At 48.7% G+C, this 15,448-nt stretch overlaps 1 protein-coding gene across 1 annotated transcript in view; it reads left to right on the forward strand.

Moving 5' to 3' along the window:
- The window catches only part of LGI2 (leucine rich repeat LGI family member 2), a 31,844-nt gene extending 17,312 nt beyond the window's left edge, over positions 1-14,532 (forward strand). The window contains exons 7-8 of the mRNA XM_023253245.2: positions 1,671-1,835; positions 9,218-14,532. Of these exons, the coding sequence (XP_023109013.1) occupies positions 1,671-1,835; positions 9,218-10,035 (983 nt within the window). The 3' untranslated portion in view covers positions 10,036-14,532. The remainder of the gene's footprint in view (positions 1-1,670; positions 1,836-9,217) is intronic.
- The last annotated feature ends 916 nt before the right edge of the window (positions 14,533-15,448 follow it).

A 15,448-nucleotide genomic window follows, 5' to 3' on the forward strand; every position in this document is an offset into this window, starting at 1 on the left:
GGCTTGTGCAGGCGGGGCTAAGGATGGGTGGGGAGGAGATGGTCAACGCCAGGGTTTTCTCATAGGAAAGACTTCCCTTAGCCAGACGTCCACCATCTTTTTACCAGGGTGCATTTAGCCTCTGCCAGGAAGCAGCGCACATTGAAACATCTCTAGCAGAAGAAATCACTTACCTTAAACTTTATTAGTGTTTTGGTGTTTGTTTGTTTTTAAATTTCTTCTTCGCTTCTTCTGTGGCTTCCCCACACACTCACTGTCCTTGTGTCCTGGTGCAAACTCACGCCGTTCCTTGGGAAACTTGTACATCCTTACCAAGATAACACAATGAGTCAGTGGTAGCTCAGGGGAGCAGAAGGGATGAGGAGTGTTAGCGCTAAATGTAAGAATAGAACACGTGGTCAAAGAGGACAGTTCCGTGTGGCTTGAAAATCTAACAGATCTGTAGTCATTGCTCGCTGAGCTGCAGAACACTGTCCGGATCTCAGGCATGGCCACTTCTTACGGCGCCGAGTCCAGTAACTGGTGAACACGCTGCTTAACTTCCCTGCACTGTGGGCTTTGTAAATTTCTGACACTGTATCAGAGCCTTTGGTGTGGTTTCCGAAACTGCAGTGTGCCCTTCGGGCAGTTTACTTTAAAAAAATTTTTTTGGGGCGCCTGGGTGGCGCAGTCGGTTAAGCGTCCGGCTTCAGCCAGGTCACGATCTCGCGGTCCGGGAGTTCGAGCCCCGCGTCAGGCTCTGGGCTGATGGCTGGGAGCCTGGAGCCTGTTTCCGATTCTGTGTCTCCCTCTCTCTCTGCCCCTCCCCCGTTCATGCTCTGTCTCTCTCTGTCCCAAAAATAAATAAATGTTGAAAAAAAAATTTAAAAAAAAATTTTTAATGTTTATTTTATTTTTGAGAGAGAGGAACAGAGCATGAGCAGGGGAGGGGCATAGAGAGAGGGAGACACAGAATCTGAAGCAGGCTCCAGGCTCTGAGCTGTCAGCACAACCCACTGCGGGGCTCGAACTCATGAACCATGAGATCATGACTGAGCAGAAGTCAGACACTTAACCGACTGAGCCACCCAGGAGGCCCTGGGGAGTTTACTTTTGGTTTTGAACCTGGAGTGGCGGTGTTTGCCCCCAGGAGTAAGGCAGAGCGTGGGAATATAACAGGGTTATACACAATCGCCTTGGCAGGTAAGCTTGAAAAACTCCACACAAACAAAATGAAACCGGTTTTTTGCTACCAGGCCGGTCCAAGAAGGCTTAGAAAGACAGCATTTCCCAAACCGGTGTGACCACTGCAGCTCTCTTCCCGGAGTAATTTGCATGATCATTTCTGGAATGTTGCTATGGGGGGGGGGGGGTCTTTTGTGGTTTTGAAAGCCAGGTCTCACCGAAATTTGTATAAAACTTTGAGATCCTGTAGCCAAACGGTGAGCTATTTGTCTCAGAGAAGAGAATGTAGAAGCTGTGCATTCATCATCCTGTACAAGGCAGAGAAGCCTTCTGGAATCTCCCAGAATGAAGCACGCTGTGATGTGTGTGTTGCTTCTCTGCGGTCCTCCCTCCTTCCTGGTCCTCTTCACGTCCAATGATGGAAAAGGGTAGAAGGGTGATGGTGGATGATAATTCCCACAAGGGATCTCATAGAGACTTTTTTTTTTTTAACTACCCATTCCCAGATTTTGTCGTTCATCAGACTTTGCCTTACCAGTCGGTTTCAGTGGATACATTCAACTCCAAGAACGACGTGTACGTGGCCATCGCTCAGCCCAGCATGGAGAACTGCATGGTGCTGGAGTGGGACCATATCGAAATGAACTTCCGGAGCTATGACAATATCACAGGTATGTTGTGGCTTTGGTCAATGTATCCCCCTCGTTTCGTTGTGGCTGGTGGGCGAAGAAGCATTCTGTCCTCCCCCGGAAGGAAAAGCTGGGCTCTCTGACTTGGTGAGAGTCGGGGAACACATTCCAGCCCGCCCTCGTCTCTCTGATTCTTTCTCGACTTGGTCAGTTATTGGTGAGAACAGAAACTTAGGGTGGTGGTCTTATTTATTGTTGCTGATTCTTTCCAAAGGGAGAGGTGATGGGTCGCCTGTTGCGGGAGGGATTTTCCGGTCGTGGTGAGAAGTCACCAGACGATCCCTTAATCCTGATCACTTGTGGCAGCCTAAGACTTCAACAGCTTTTCAGCAGCCCAGTGATACCTTCGACTTTGGTTAAGCTGATCGTTAACGAATATGCTAACACGCATGTTCTCACGCGTACACATGCACATGCGTGCATGCACACGCATGCCCACACTTGCCAGATCCTGGTGGCCTCTGCTTCCTTCTCACAAATACAAACACAGTAAGAATAAATGGATGTCTAAATTCGTGCCTTTGGGTTGATACCTAGTTAATGCCTCTTTCAACGCTATCAGGAACCCATTGTCTTAGCGCTGCTAAAAACGGGCTACTTGCTTTGTAAATAGTGGGTAAAGTCAAAACCATCTTTTAGAGACGTCTTGTTTATCAAGTGCAATCTGATAATAACACTGACTTTATAAACAGCACCACGGTGGCCTGTTACCCTGTGAGAGGCTTGCCCTTAGTGGTTCCCGATTTGGAGTTAGAGCAGTGTTTTGCTGCTGCAGCCAGAGAAGCGTATCAGGTAGAAATTCCAGATTAGGAGACTCCTAGGAATCTCTCGGGTGCAGCGCGGTTTTGCAGCAGGTGCAGGGGGTGTAGGGAGGCGGAGAGAGTGCCGTTTCCCCCCACCAAGAACAGAGACGCTAATGAGCCTAATTTCTGCAGCACTGAGAGGTCTGTGAGACACGCGAGCACCTCCGTAAGCTCAGAAGATGCCACGTCAGATGAGCCTCTGCTGTTGGGCCACCTGGCTTCCTAGTGCTGAGTTCACAGTCCCGAGAACAGCCCCTCTGGCTTCAAGTGCACACTCAGCACAGAGCGCTGCAGGTGAACCGAGGAACCCAGAGTCCACGTTCGAGGCAAAAAGGAGGTGGAGGGGTGGGGGCTGCTATCCACATGCTTTTTGCTTCCCTCTTTTTGCAGACTTGGAGGATAGGTGAGGGATGAGAGCTGGCCCCCGTGCTTTGTGCAGGGGGTTCCACACCAGGGCTTGTTGCCAAGGCTGGTCGCGGGCCCGTGAGGTGCCAGGCGCTGGTGTATCTCATTGGAAGCTGGCTGCAGCCCCTTGAGGTATTAGTGCGGGTTGCCTGCCCGCAGGGGGAGGACCAAAGCCCCTTTCAATAGAGAGGCGGTGGACAGACGATAAAGAGCTCAGGTTTTGAAAACGGATGCACGTGGCTTGTACTCCTGACCCCGCCAGGTACTAAGAAGTGGCTGTGGCTTCTGAGACTCAGTTTCCTCATCTGTAAAACGGGCAACACAGGTACTTTATATGGATGTTTGTGCGGATTCAAAGAGTGCCAGGCACAGAGCAAGCAGCTCTCAGTGCCGGCTTCCTTCTCACACCTTTGCAGACAAAGAGAGCAGGGCTCAGGCATGTTGAATCACCTTGGGGGCAGAGCTCAGGGCCCGTCACTGATGCATCTCACCCCTTTCCTCTCTCAGGTTGACCTGGGTAGGAAGGGACAGCACGGCCCTCCACTTGCCCTGCTGACAGTCTGCAGCTGGTTGCATCCCGACAGTCGTCAAGTCATTCGTTCATTCATTCATTCATTCATTTGTCCGCAGTGATTTCTTGAGCACTTACTCTGAGCTCGGCATGATGTAGGTGCTGGGGCCACAGCAGTGAACAGGCCGGATTTATACCTCCACCCCCAACGGGTTTGTACTATAATGGGAGCGAGAGATAAAAAGAAAGGCAAATAATTATGATACAGATAACACAGCAGATGGCAACACACTGAGAAGGGAAAGGAAGGTGGGGATGGAAGTTTTGAAGAACCGGCCATGGGAGGGTTGACGTTTTAGACTGGTGTAAAAGCCTCGTGGAAAAGATGGGTGGGACATGAGGGGTTGGTCCATGTGGACAGTGTGGGGAGGAAGCATTCCAGAGGCCACAGCAAGTGCAAAGGTCCGGAGGCAGGAGGGTACCTTTCCTGCTGGGGTCATCCGGGGGGCCATTCTGGCCTGAACAAAATGATCCAGAGGGAAAGCTGCCGCAGACAAGGACAGGTTAGAGGAAGGACTTGGGTTTTTAATCTGAGCGCACAGCTTCGTGCAGAGGTCGGCAGGGCTGCCCAGGATGAGGCAGGTGCCCGGCACCGGGGGCTGGGCTGTGAGTAGCCTGTGGCAGGGACAGGGGATGAAGGTAGAAGCAGAGAGACTGGTTGAGAAGCTGTTGCAGGAATCCGAGCAGGTGCTGATGGCCTGGGCCGGGGGGCGTGGGTTGGGGCAGCGGTGGGTGGGAAGCATTCAGTGAGGTCGGAGTGGGTGTGGCCAAGGTGAGAGCCAAGGTGGGGCCTTTTTAGTTTCTGGGGACTCCTCAGCCCCTCGCTCTCAATCTAATGAGCGGTGGGCAGCCCCACACAAAGCCCACCTACATCCTCTTCACAGCCAAGCCTGAGAAACGGGTTACAACAGTGAGGAAGTTAAACTTGTGAGCTCCAACATCAGGCAGGTTTTCGATGAAACTGGCTCCAGATCTTTCCAGCTAGTGACCTTGGCAAAGTTAGTTTCCTTCCAAGAGCCCCTTTCATCTGCAAAATGGGATCATCGTCGGATTGGACCCACGAGAATTGACTGGGGCCCGGGGCAGACGGGCACGTAGTAGGTCCTCAGCGAATATTAGTTTTGTCACCTGGGGATAAAAAAAGGGGCAGCCCTCCTCCCCCCTTCCAGAGCCTAATTCTTTCACTTCAGCTAAAACTTCTCCATAACTTTCATCAGCATAGGAAAGGAGGGGCCAGCGTAGAATGACCGAGGGAGCAGGGGAAGAGGGTGATTCCAGAAACAGCCTGGATCCCTCGGTGCAGGAAGGAGTGTGGTTCCCTGAGCGCGGCCTGGCGTGAAGGAGAGCCCTAAGTGTTCATGTGCCGGGCACATGACAAATATACTTGCTGTGGCCTCTGGAATGCTTCCTCCCCACCACCCTGCAGCCGCTTGCCTTGAACAAGACCAAGGGAAACACGGACCCGTTTTCCCCTCACGGGCCGTGCATTGTCATTTGTCATCTTGTTTGATCACGGAGTGATCCCAGAGTCTGCGAGGGCTGGGCATGGTCTCCTTAATCCATGCCTGGCCAGACGGGGGCCCTGAGGACTGGGAGGGGCACCTGCATCCCCCTTTGCAGATCGTGATGAGCATGCGCGGGAGGGACGGCTTCAGCCATGGATCTGCTGCTGCTGGGAGGAGAAGGAAACCCACTGTAACGCTCACCCCAAGATTTCACACTTTACGTCTCCTTTTTTTCTCTACATCTCTTCTCAGCTCTCCTGTCTTTGGTTTATTTTGTTTGCCTTTTGATTTCTAGGCTCTACTCTCTCCCCTACGCTAACACACACACACACACACACACACACACACACACACACGCATGGTGATTTCTGCCTCTACTCACAGTTCTATAGGCTAAAAGTGTTCGCCTGGACAGAGGTGTTCTGGAACATCTCCAAGAAAGGAATTCTTTCTGTCTCTCTCACAGCGCCCCGCAGCTGAGACAGACTGGCAGGCCTGTGGGACACTTCTGGGTCGCAGGGACCTCCATAGGTAGGCCACTCAGGAAGGGGAGCAGGAGTACGCACTCTGTTGGTGTTGTCAGGGTGGAGTCAGGCGGCTTCCGAAGAGCAGTTCAGTAGTTTAAATCCAGAAGCCTTAAAAGCGTGCCCAACGTTGGGGCGCCTGGGTGGCGCAGTCGGTTAAGCGTCCGACTTCAGCCAGGTCACGATCTCGCGGTCCGGGAGTTCGAGCCCCGCGTCGGGCTCTGGGCTGATGGCTCAGAGCCTGGAGCCTGTTTCCGATTCTGTGTCTCCCTCTCTCTCTGCCCCTCCCCCGTTCATGCTCTGTCTCTCTCTGTCCCAAAAATAAATAAACGTTGAAAAAAAAATTAAAAAAAAAAAAAGCGTGCCCAACATTTAGCACGGCAATGCCTGCGTTTAAGAATACCGCCAGATGGTTTTCAAAAAAGACTACAAGGAAGCATGTTACGTACAATAATGAAAAACTAGAAATAACTGCAATGTCCAACAATAGGGGATTTGTTAAAAATAGGATACACCCATGCGATGGAATACCATATAATATTAAAGCTTCAAGTTCTAGAAGGTGCAATAACAGGGGAAAACGTTTACATCATAGCGGTCGAGTGGAAAAAAAGTAGACTATAAAAAGCCCACGTATCCTATAAGTCCAAATTTATTTTTAGTTTTAATTAAAAAAAATGTTTGAACCCACATTTATGTTTTTAAGTTTATTTATTTATTTTGAGTGAGAGAGAGAGAGGGCGTGTGAGTTGGGGAGGGGCAGAGAGAGAGGGAGAGAGAGAGAATCCAAGCAGGTTCTGCCCTGTAAGTGCAGAGCCTGATGCGGGGCTCAAACCCATCAACTGTGAGGTTCTGACCTGAGCTGAAATCAAGAGTCAGTTGCTCAACCGACTGAGCCACCCAGGTGCCCCGGAGCCGAAATTTATTTTTAAATTTGGAATTTGGGTATGTGCATAGATTAACGATTAAGGAAATTTATCAAGATACGAAGTGTTATTTCAGCATTTGCAGTACGAGTGATGTTGGTTTTCCTCTTTGTGCTTTTTGGTATGTTGGTAGTTGAGTGTAGACTCGAGCCAGACTACCTGGATTTAGGTCCCCGGCTCTATCACATACTCGCTGTGTGGCCTTGTATAAGTTACTTAACTTCTCTGTGCCTCACTTTTCCCCTTATAAAATGGGGATGATGATGATGATAATACTGGTCTCATAAGGTTGTTGTAAGCATGAAATGAATAAATACATGTAAAGTACTTAGGATAGTGCCTGCTCAATAGTACACACTTTTTAATGGTTACCTGTTATTTTCAAAATTTGCTTTGATGAACATTGGAAACTTTTATACTCAGGGGGGAAAAGGAATAATTAGTTTGAAACGGAGGAAAGGGACCAGGAAAAGTAAATATCCCTCAAAAATCCACCCACCGGTCTGCCCCCAAAGTTGATACTAAGGACAGAAATTGGATAATTATCCTTGTAATTTACAGACCAAATTCACTTTGGCCCACATTGCCTAGAAAATTAGGGGAAAGAAATGACTTTTAATCAGATGACCTAGATGGATGTGAGTGGTCCTATTGCTTGCTGGCTGGAGGGAGGAGTTTGGGAGAAGCCTCGGGGGTCTGGGTGGGGGAGAAAATGGTAGGAGGTGGTCCGGACAGGAGAGGTCCCCTTTTGCAGCAAAGTTCTGGCTTTGTGCTGCCTGAGCTAGATCATTCAGGTCAGTGATCATTCTACAGGTGTTTTTGCAGTGCCTGCTATGGGCGACTTTAAAGGGGTTACATCTTTTGATTACGAGACCCTGTATTCAATAATCCAGTAAGGATAGCTACTAATCGTTGACCACTTCCTGTTTGTGGGTGCTCTGTTCTAACAACACCAACCATGAATTTCTCATTTAGTCGTTACTAACCCTGTCGCGTCGGGGGTAACAGCATCCTCATTTTATAGACGAGGAGCCTGAGCACAGAGAGTCAACGGGCACAAGGTCAGAAAGCTTACACGTGCTGCATTTCACATCCTGGGCCACCTGCTTAGAGCCACAGGGTTTAACGCTGTTCCGCCAGCATTCAGCTTCCTTTGGCTCTAGAAATCAGAAGAGGCCAAGGGTCTTCAAAGAGCCCTCGTGACAGTCCTTTCCTCGTGTCTCTGCGACCTGACTCCTACCTTTTTATCCTCCCTCCCCAACTCCCCATTTGTTTCATCCTGCTCTGTGGAGTTGGGGAATCCGTTTTTTGAATAGCATGAAGACAGTTCATTTGGTGTTTGTGGTTTTCCTGAATCGTGCTCCTGCCTCGAAAGACACCAGGTGATCAGCACTTATTTCTGTGGAGACACATATATATTTTTTTAAGTTTAAGAAATTTTTTTAACTGGAAGCGCCTGGGTGGCACAGTCGGTTAAGCGTCCGACTTCAGCCAGGTCATGATCTCGCGGTCCGTGAGTTCGAGCCCCGCGTCGGGCTCTGGGCTGATGGCTCGGAGCCTGGAGCCTGTTTCCGATTCTGTGTCTCCCTCTCTCTGACCCTCCCCCATTCATGCTGTGTCTCTCTCTGTCTCAAAAATAAATAAACGTTAAAAAAAATTAAAAAAAATTTTTTTAACTGTGGGAAAATATGCATTAACATAGAACTTACCATCTTAACCACTTTTACGTGTATCGTTCAGTAGCATTAAGTGCCGTTCACCATGCTGGTTAGACAATCTCTGGAACTCTTTCCATCTTGAAAAAACTAAAACTCTGTGTCCATTAAACACTAACCCCCCTCTCTCCCCTCTTTCTCAGCCCCTGGCCGCCACCGTCCTATTTTCTGTCTCTACGAGTCTGACTACTTTAGGGATCTCATATAAGTAGAATCATAGGTTATTTATCTTTTTTTTTTTTTTCAACGTTTATTTATTTTTGGGACAGAGAGAGACAGAGCATGAACGGGGGAGGGGCAGAGAGAGAGGGAGACACAGAATCTGAAGCAGGCTCCAGGCTCCGAGCCATCAGCCCAGAGCCCGACGCGGGGCTCGAACTCACGGACCGCGAGATCGTGACCTGGCTGAAGTCGGACGCCTAACCGACTGCGCCACCCAGGCGCCCCGGTTATTTATCTTTTTGTGACTGTCTTTATTTCACTTAGGATAATGCCCTCAACGGTCATCCATATTGTCATGTGTCGTGTGTCAGAATTTCCTTCCTTTTTAAGGTGGAACAATGTTCTATTGTGTGTACGTACTACAATTTGGTTATCCATCATCCATCAGTGGACGCTTGGGTTGCTTCTGGCTTTTGGCTGTTGTGAATAACGCGGCTATGAACACGGTTGTGCAAATCTCTTAGAGACCTCGCTCTGGACCCAGAAGTGAAATTGCTGGGTCACATGGTGATTCTGTGTTCAGTGTTTTGAGAAACCGCCACACCGTTCTCCACGTCGGCTGTCCGGTTTTCCATTCCTTCCATTTCTTTACATCTCTCCCCGTTTTACAGTTCACAAGGGCCCCATTTTCGCTGCGGAGGAGCGTTTTTCACCGCGGTGCCCTAATCCCCTCTCGTTTCTCTCGGGGCACAGGTCAGTCCATTGTGGGCTGCAAGGCCATCCTCATTGACGACCAGGTTTTCGTGGTGGTGGCCCAGCTCTTCGGCGGCTCCCACATTTACAAATACGACGAGAGCTGGACCAAGTTTGTCAAATTCCAAGACATCGAAGTCTCCCGCATTTCCAAGCCCAACGACATCGAGTTGTTTCAGATCGAGGACGAGACGTTCTTCGTCATCGCAGACAGCTCGAAAGCTGGGCTGTCCACAGTGTATAAATGGAACAGCAAAGGATTCTACTCCTACCAGTCCCTGCACGAGTGGTTCAGGGACACGGATGCGGAGTTTGTGGACATAGACGGGAAATCGCATCTGATTCTGTCCAGCCGCTCCCAGGTCCCCATCATCCTCCAGTGGAATAAAAGCTCTAAGAAGTTTGTCCCCCACAGTGATATCCCCAACATGGAGGACGTACTGGCCGTGAAAAGCTTTAGAATGCAGAATGCCCTCTACCTTTCTCTCACCCGCTTCATCGGGGACTCCAGGGTCATGAAGTGGAATAGTAAGCGGTTTGTGGAGATCCAGGCTCTTCCGTCCCGCGGGGCCATGACCCTGCAGCCCTTTTCTTTTAAAGATAACCACTACCTGGCCCTGGGGAGTGACTATACGTTCTCCCAGATATACCAGTGGGATAAGGAAAAGCAGCTATTCACAAAATTTAAGGAGATTTACGTGCAAGCGCCTCGTTCCTTCACGGCTGTCTCCACCGACAGGAGAGATTTCTTTTTTGCATCCAGTTTCAAAGGGAAAACAAAGATTTTTGAACATATAGTCGTTGACTTAAGTTTGTGAAGGCGTGATTGGTGAATTTAAAAGACATGTAACCCTGGCTCTCACAGGAGAGCGGCCAAGAAGCAAATACAAAAAGAAGCCAAGTTCAGAGCTCTGAAATTAAAACCGCACCGGGGGAGTAGTTAGAAGTTTTCAAAGTTTTAGAACTCACATTTTAATCAGGGATTGCATTTATTGGCTACTTGCATGACGTGTCCGTTCTCCCATTTAAAAAGACATCTTAAAGCCTGTTGTCACTGAGAAAAGACTACAGCATTAGCTCTTAACCATCTAGGACAGTAATGTGCTTTTTTTTTTTTTTTTTAATGAGGAAGGAGAAAGTTGGATAAGATGGGATAGCTCTTATAATGAAATAAACAAACAAACAAACAAAGACCAAACTATGGGCCCTTCTCATTCCATTTTAGCAATCCTTTTGGGAAGAACTCTTAAAGCCAAAGTCAGCTGAAGAGATTTGCTGATGATTCGTTTAAAAATCTGGTAACACTCAGCAATGCTATTTTGAGCCATTTCAGTTTCCTGAATCCCCCTTAATAGCAGAACGTTGGCTATTTCATTGGCTCACGTAGACGCACATCATGGGTGTGTTAACAAAATAATGTTGGACGTTGCTTCCTTTACCACAAAGAGAATACTCTGCTGATGCATATCTAGGCCCAGCGCGGGCTGTAGGCCCATGAGTGAGACAAAGGCATTTCCCCTCTTCCTTGTGGTTCAAAGCCAGCCCCCGGGGCGGCCAGAGCAATACCGCTTGTTAGATGCTCTCCGTGACCCAGCTGCTTCCCTGAACCCATTCTTTTGAGTTTGTGGGTAACCAGCAGACAGGCCAAAGACTGAATGGTGCTTTTCATCCCATCCTTCAAAGCAATAGAACAGGTATTTCCGCCTGATGAGCATTTGGTAGAATTTCTGAAGCAAGATTTTATGGAATCAAAAGAGGACTTTTCACAAGTCTCGGTGGACTTTGAAAACCTAGAGGTGGCCCTTTGATCTGTGCATGGCTTTGCCCTCTGGGCAACTTACTCTTAGAAATCATTGAGTACCAACCTACCAGCTGCCCACCTGCCTACCTCCCTACTCATACGATGTCCCGCTTTGTTGATTTGCTAATGTTGCTGCTGCAAGTACAGCCCTCCCAGAGAGGCTGAGGCACCAGATGGCAGCACCCAGGGTGCTCATGACGCTAATGCCCCTTCCTGTCCCGGGAGCGTAGCACAGGCAAGCCCCCTGGGGCTCAGATGCTGACACGGGGCCATGTACTGGCAGGGGCTCATCCCCAGTAGGCTGAGGGTCTCAGGCCGATCAGCAGGGACCGGCTTTGCAGCCAGACACACGGAGCCCCACACACCAGGTCTGCACCCAGGGGGCCGGAGCACCTATGTCAAAATGGGCTTCTCTGGTGTGGATTACTGGGAAGCCCATGGGCCCTGGTTTTGTGGAAGGTTCCCAGAGCATGCGCTGCCCGATTAGCTTGGTTCTCTTCAGAGGATGTGAAGTGGATTTGGGGAGTGGCTCTGAAAGGGCAACTCGACCACGTCTCTTGTCGCCCTGAAGTCAGCACAATCATACTGTACTGCAGTGTTGTTTTTTCACGATTGTTTGCCAAGTCACGAGTAGGTAGATGTTTTGCTACAAATGTGAATGCGTTGTTGTTTCTGGTGTTTAAGCAATGCAGATGAAGGCAATAAATAGCATCGGTGTTGCAACAGCACTCCTGGGTCCATTCTGGGACTGCAGGCTGAGGGCTTTCAGCCTAGGACACCGGGGGTTTTAATGAAGGAGGTCAGCCGCACATGGCAGATTGCTGCTTGAAACTTTCCTACTAAGCACCAACCCCACAGGAGAAAAGCGGTGTGTTTTCATTTTTTTTTAAGTGCAAAGTCACTCTTCCGCATGCGTTCTTTTGCCTTCCTGGTTTACTCGAATTGACTACAGATGCCCCGATCCCCACACCGGAGGCCGAAAGTGGGGCAGCTCTGGCATTTCTCCGGCGGTGAGGAGGGGCAAACAATTCTTTCTGGCACATGGAACCTTCCGACAAGCCCAGGCGGAAACACGGGCACTTGGCAAACAACGTAGGGGACCTTCAGACGGCCCCCGCGTTTGTGCCAGGTCGAGATGACGCTCCCAATTACCGCCGCTTGTGCAGAAGGCAGTCGGGACACCTCTTCCCAGGGCTGCCTCTCCCGAGCAAGGCACCAGCTTCCCAGCTACGGGGCGGGGAGAGGGGCTCTTGCTGAGTCCAGGTGAGACGCTGGCGGGCCGAAGGCAGGTTGAGGGAACTGGGGGCTGGGTGAAGGCGAGAGGGTGGGCAATCCCCGCAGCCACAACCAGCTTCTCTTCCCTTTTCCTTCTGACCAAATGAGACCAGATCGGAGTCTGCAGCCTACAAGAGTCTCCGTGCTGAGGGAGTAGCTATTTGTTCTGGCCGACTTGCTGAAGGAGCATAGATGTTCTTGGCGCAAGTCGGTGGAAGCTTTGCTTCATTAATCCCACTGCTCCCTCCCAGGCATCCCTTGAGTTTTAAACAATTTCTGCAAGAAGCTTTTTTTTCCCCCCAGTAATAACGTAAGACGAGAAAAACAAACCAACACCACCAGAAACCCAAAGCAGAGAGATACGTGGGACCGTCCCCTGTGAAGATCGTTCTAGGCGGGGCTGTTCTTGTCCATGCCTTCCCATCCCCCATTGGTTCCCATCTTGTCAGCTTGTTTCTTCTTTACAGTCTCTGTGGCTAGGCTGAGTCCCTCCAGGTGGCCAAGTGGCCACGCCACACAGCCTTAAAGCATGGGATCAGGAACAGATCTCTCATGAAGACTAAAAACAAGCCTTAGGTGCGAATGGCTCTGCGTCCTCGGGCAGCGGATAATAAGACCGCCCTGCATTTCAGCAAAGCTTTGTATGTTTCCAGTGTGCATCTGTGTCCAGCTCGTGTGTTTAATAAATAGTTCTTCAGCTCATTGGTGGGCAGGATGCTCATTTCAGAGGGAAGGAAGTAGGTGCAAAAATCGAAGTCAGTTGCCTGCTCAAGGTTATCCAGTAGTGAGTGGCCGAGGCGGAGGTTTCCCCCTCAACAGCAGGCTTTGTGTTTTCTTTGTGACAGTCTGACATGCCTTCCAAATAAAGACTTTTTATCGTGATTCAGAATATAGCAGCACCTTGAGATAACATTTTAAAAATATAGCAAAATATGCACAGCCAGAAGGAGAATAATGCTGAATAGACACCATTTAATCAACTGGTCCATTTAACAATTCAACGCTACGGAACTGCTGTTACATGCAAGGCCCCACTCTTGAAAGTCTTCCAGAAGTTTCCGATAATTGTCCCTTCTAAAGAGGGTTTCTAGCTGGCACGGCTGCTTCTCTACCCTCTCTTCCCCTCCCTCCACGGCTCCGGTGGGGATGTTGAGGTCGAGACACATTTGGTTCTTGTCACAATGTCCACAAGATACACAAGAAGAATTCTATGAGGGAAAAACTAAAAACTCAAAGGCACGAGTGATGATGAATTGCTCCGGGTCATAATCAGCCTTCGGGGAGCATGCTGGAAATGCCGGTGTTGCATTTTTCTTCCCCGTGGAGTGAGAGGCTGTGTATTTTTAGGAAAGAAATCAGCGTGGGATGCTGGAGGTTTGGTTGCCAGGAACACTCACGATGGAAATTTCTCTGACCGGGGGTAGAATGAAAGAGAGATGAAGGTCTGCAGGAGGGGAGTCTATTTGCATATGCCTTTAGCAGGCTTCCTGATTCTTCTACAGAGGTATCAGCCTCTCACTCGTAGTTTTGGAAGAGAGTTCTTTCATTAGGCACTGGCCAAAGATTCTGTTAAAGAGAGAGCCCTGGAGTGGAGTGCGGAAGTCTAATTGTTGACGCAGTGAGTAAGGTGGTCCGGACTTGGGACAATCTAAAGGGAATGGGCAGAGAAGCAGGGCAGATGTCTGTGGAGGAAACTCTTTGGGGAAAGTAGAAATAAGATGGAAGGAAAAAGGTCATCACGATTTTCTTTGCCTCAGCCAGGCAAGTAGAGGGTGGGACTACCAGGCAAATTAACAGCCAATTTTTAATGAAGAGAGCCAGTTGTAATGCTAATCGAAATAAGAATTGAATTGTAAAGCTACTGAGATCTAACCCTAGCGAGGCACTCTTATCCTTACATTATTCCATTACTTGTTTCAGAATCTACCTTTTTTTTCCGGTAGGAGACTATGCATTCCCAATCAATCCCTTTGACTATCAGGAATGTATAAGAACTGTGATAAAATAAGCCAATATGCCATTCGGTACCATTTTTATGTATCTTAGATGCATAACTTAGGTAAAATAAGAATAGTTTATATGTATATGAAAGCATATTTTGCAGTATGCAAGCTACAATGGATGCATTTTAAGGCTAAATATATATTTAACTCTTTTTGGTAAATACAGTTAACAAACAACATGCCTCCTAAGTCGATATATTCTGTAAGTCTATGAATAAAAAGTAGCTCATGCCTAATATGGCTTTGATCTCTGGTCTGCTTGAATATGGATATGCCCACTTGAGTCACAGATTTGAGGGCATGATGGGCTATTGTGGAAGGGTGGAGTATGCCTATTTATCTTTGTGGCTTACTCCCTGTTTATATGGAAGATGGGTACCGCAGGGGGACTTTTGCTTCTACTTGCAAACTACAAAGTCACTGAAGGACTTCACAGCTACACCTCTACCTGATCTGCACGATCATAATGTTGACGGATTGACAAAGAACTCTGGGGATCTTTGGGCATCCTCTGATTCTGCATGGTGACAAGATGGGATCCCATTGATTGGGTGGAACCATGAACAAATTGAGGGCAAGACTTTTGTCTTGTTCTCTGCATGTCTGGGCTCTAACCCGGTACACAGCAAGTGAGCAGTGAAAGTTTGCCTCATGTGTCTATGTCTTTAGACCCATTTGGTTTCATTGGACAAATGAAGGGTCAAAACCTCAAATCACATATGACTGTGTACTTATTGTGGGTCAATTACTGTGATACACTGTGGGGCTTTTTAAAAAGTACAAGGGCAGAGTTCTTGCCCTCAGGGAGCTTAAAGCTAGTTAAGAGGAAAAGTGATCATCATGGGAAGCTATAGTGACAACACCGGGGCTAGTGTTTCTGCATCACAAAGCAGTGTGTGGCTAATTGTGCAATGAAAGAAATAGTTAGTAGTGATTACCAATTATTTAACTACTGGTATGGCATGTGGGTCGCATTAATTTTCTATTGCTATGCAACAAATGACCACAAATATAGTGGCTTAAAACAGAACATGGTCATTAGCTTACAGTCCCCATGGGTCAGGAGTCCTGGCACAGCTGAACTCGATCCCCTGCTCAGGTCTCGGGAGGCTGCCCTCAAGGTGTCAGCCAGACTGTCGTCTCATCTGGAGG

This window comes from Felis catus, chromosome B1, assembly GCF_018350175.1.
Source record: "Felis catus isolate Fca126 chromosome B1, F.catus_Fca126_mat1.0, whole genome shotgun sequence".
NCBI classification, from domain to species: Eukaryota; Metazoa; Chordata; class Mammalia; order Carnivora; family Felidae; genus Felis; species Felis catus.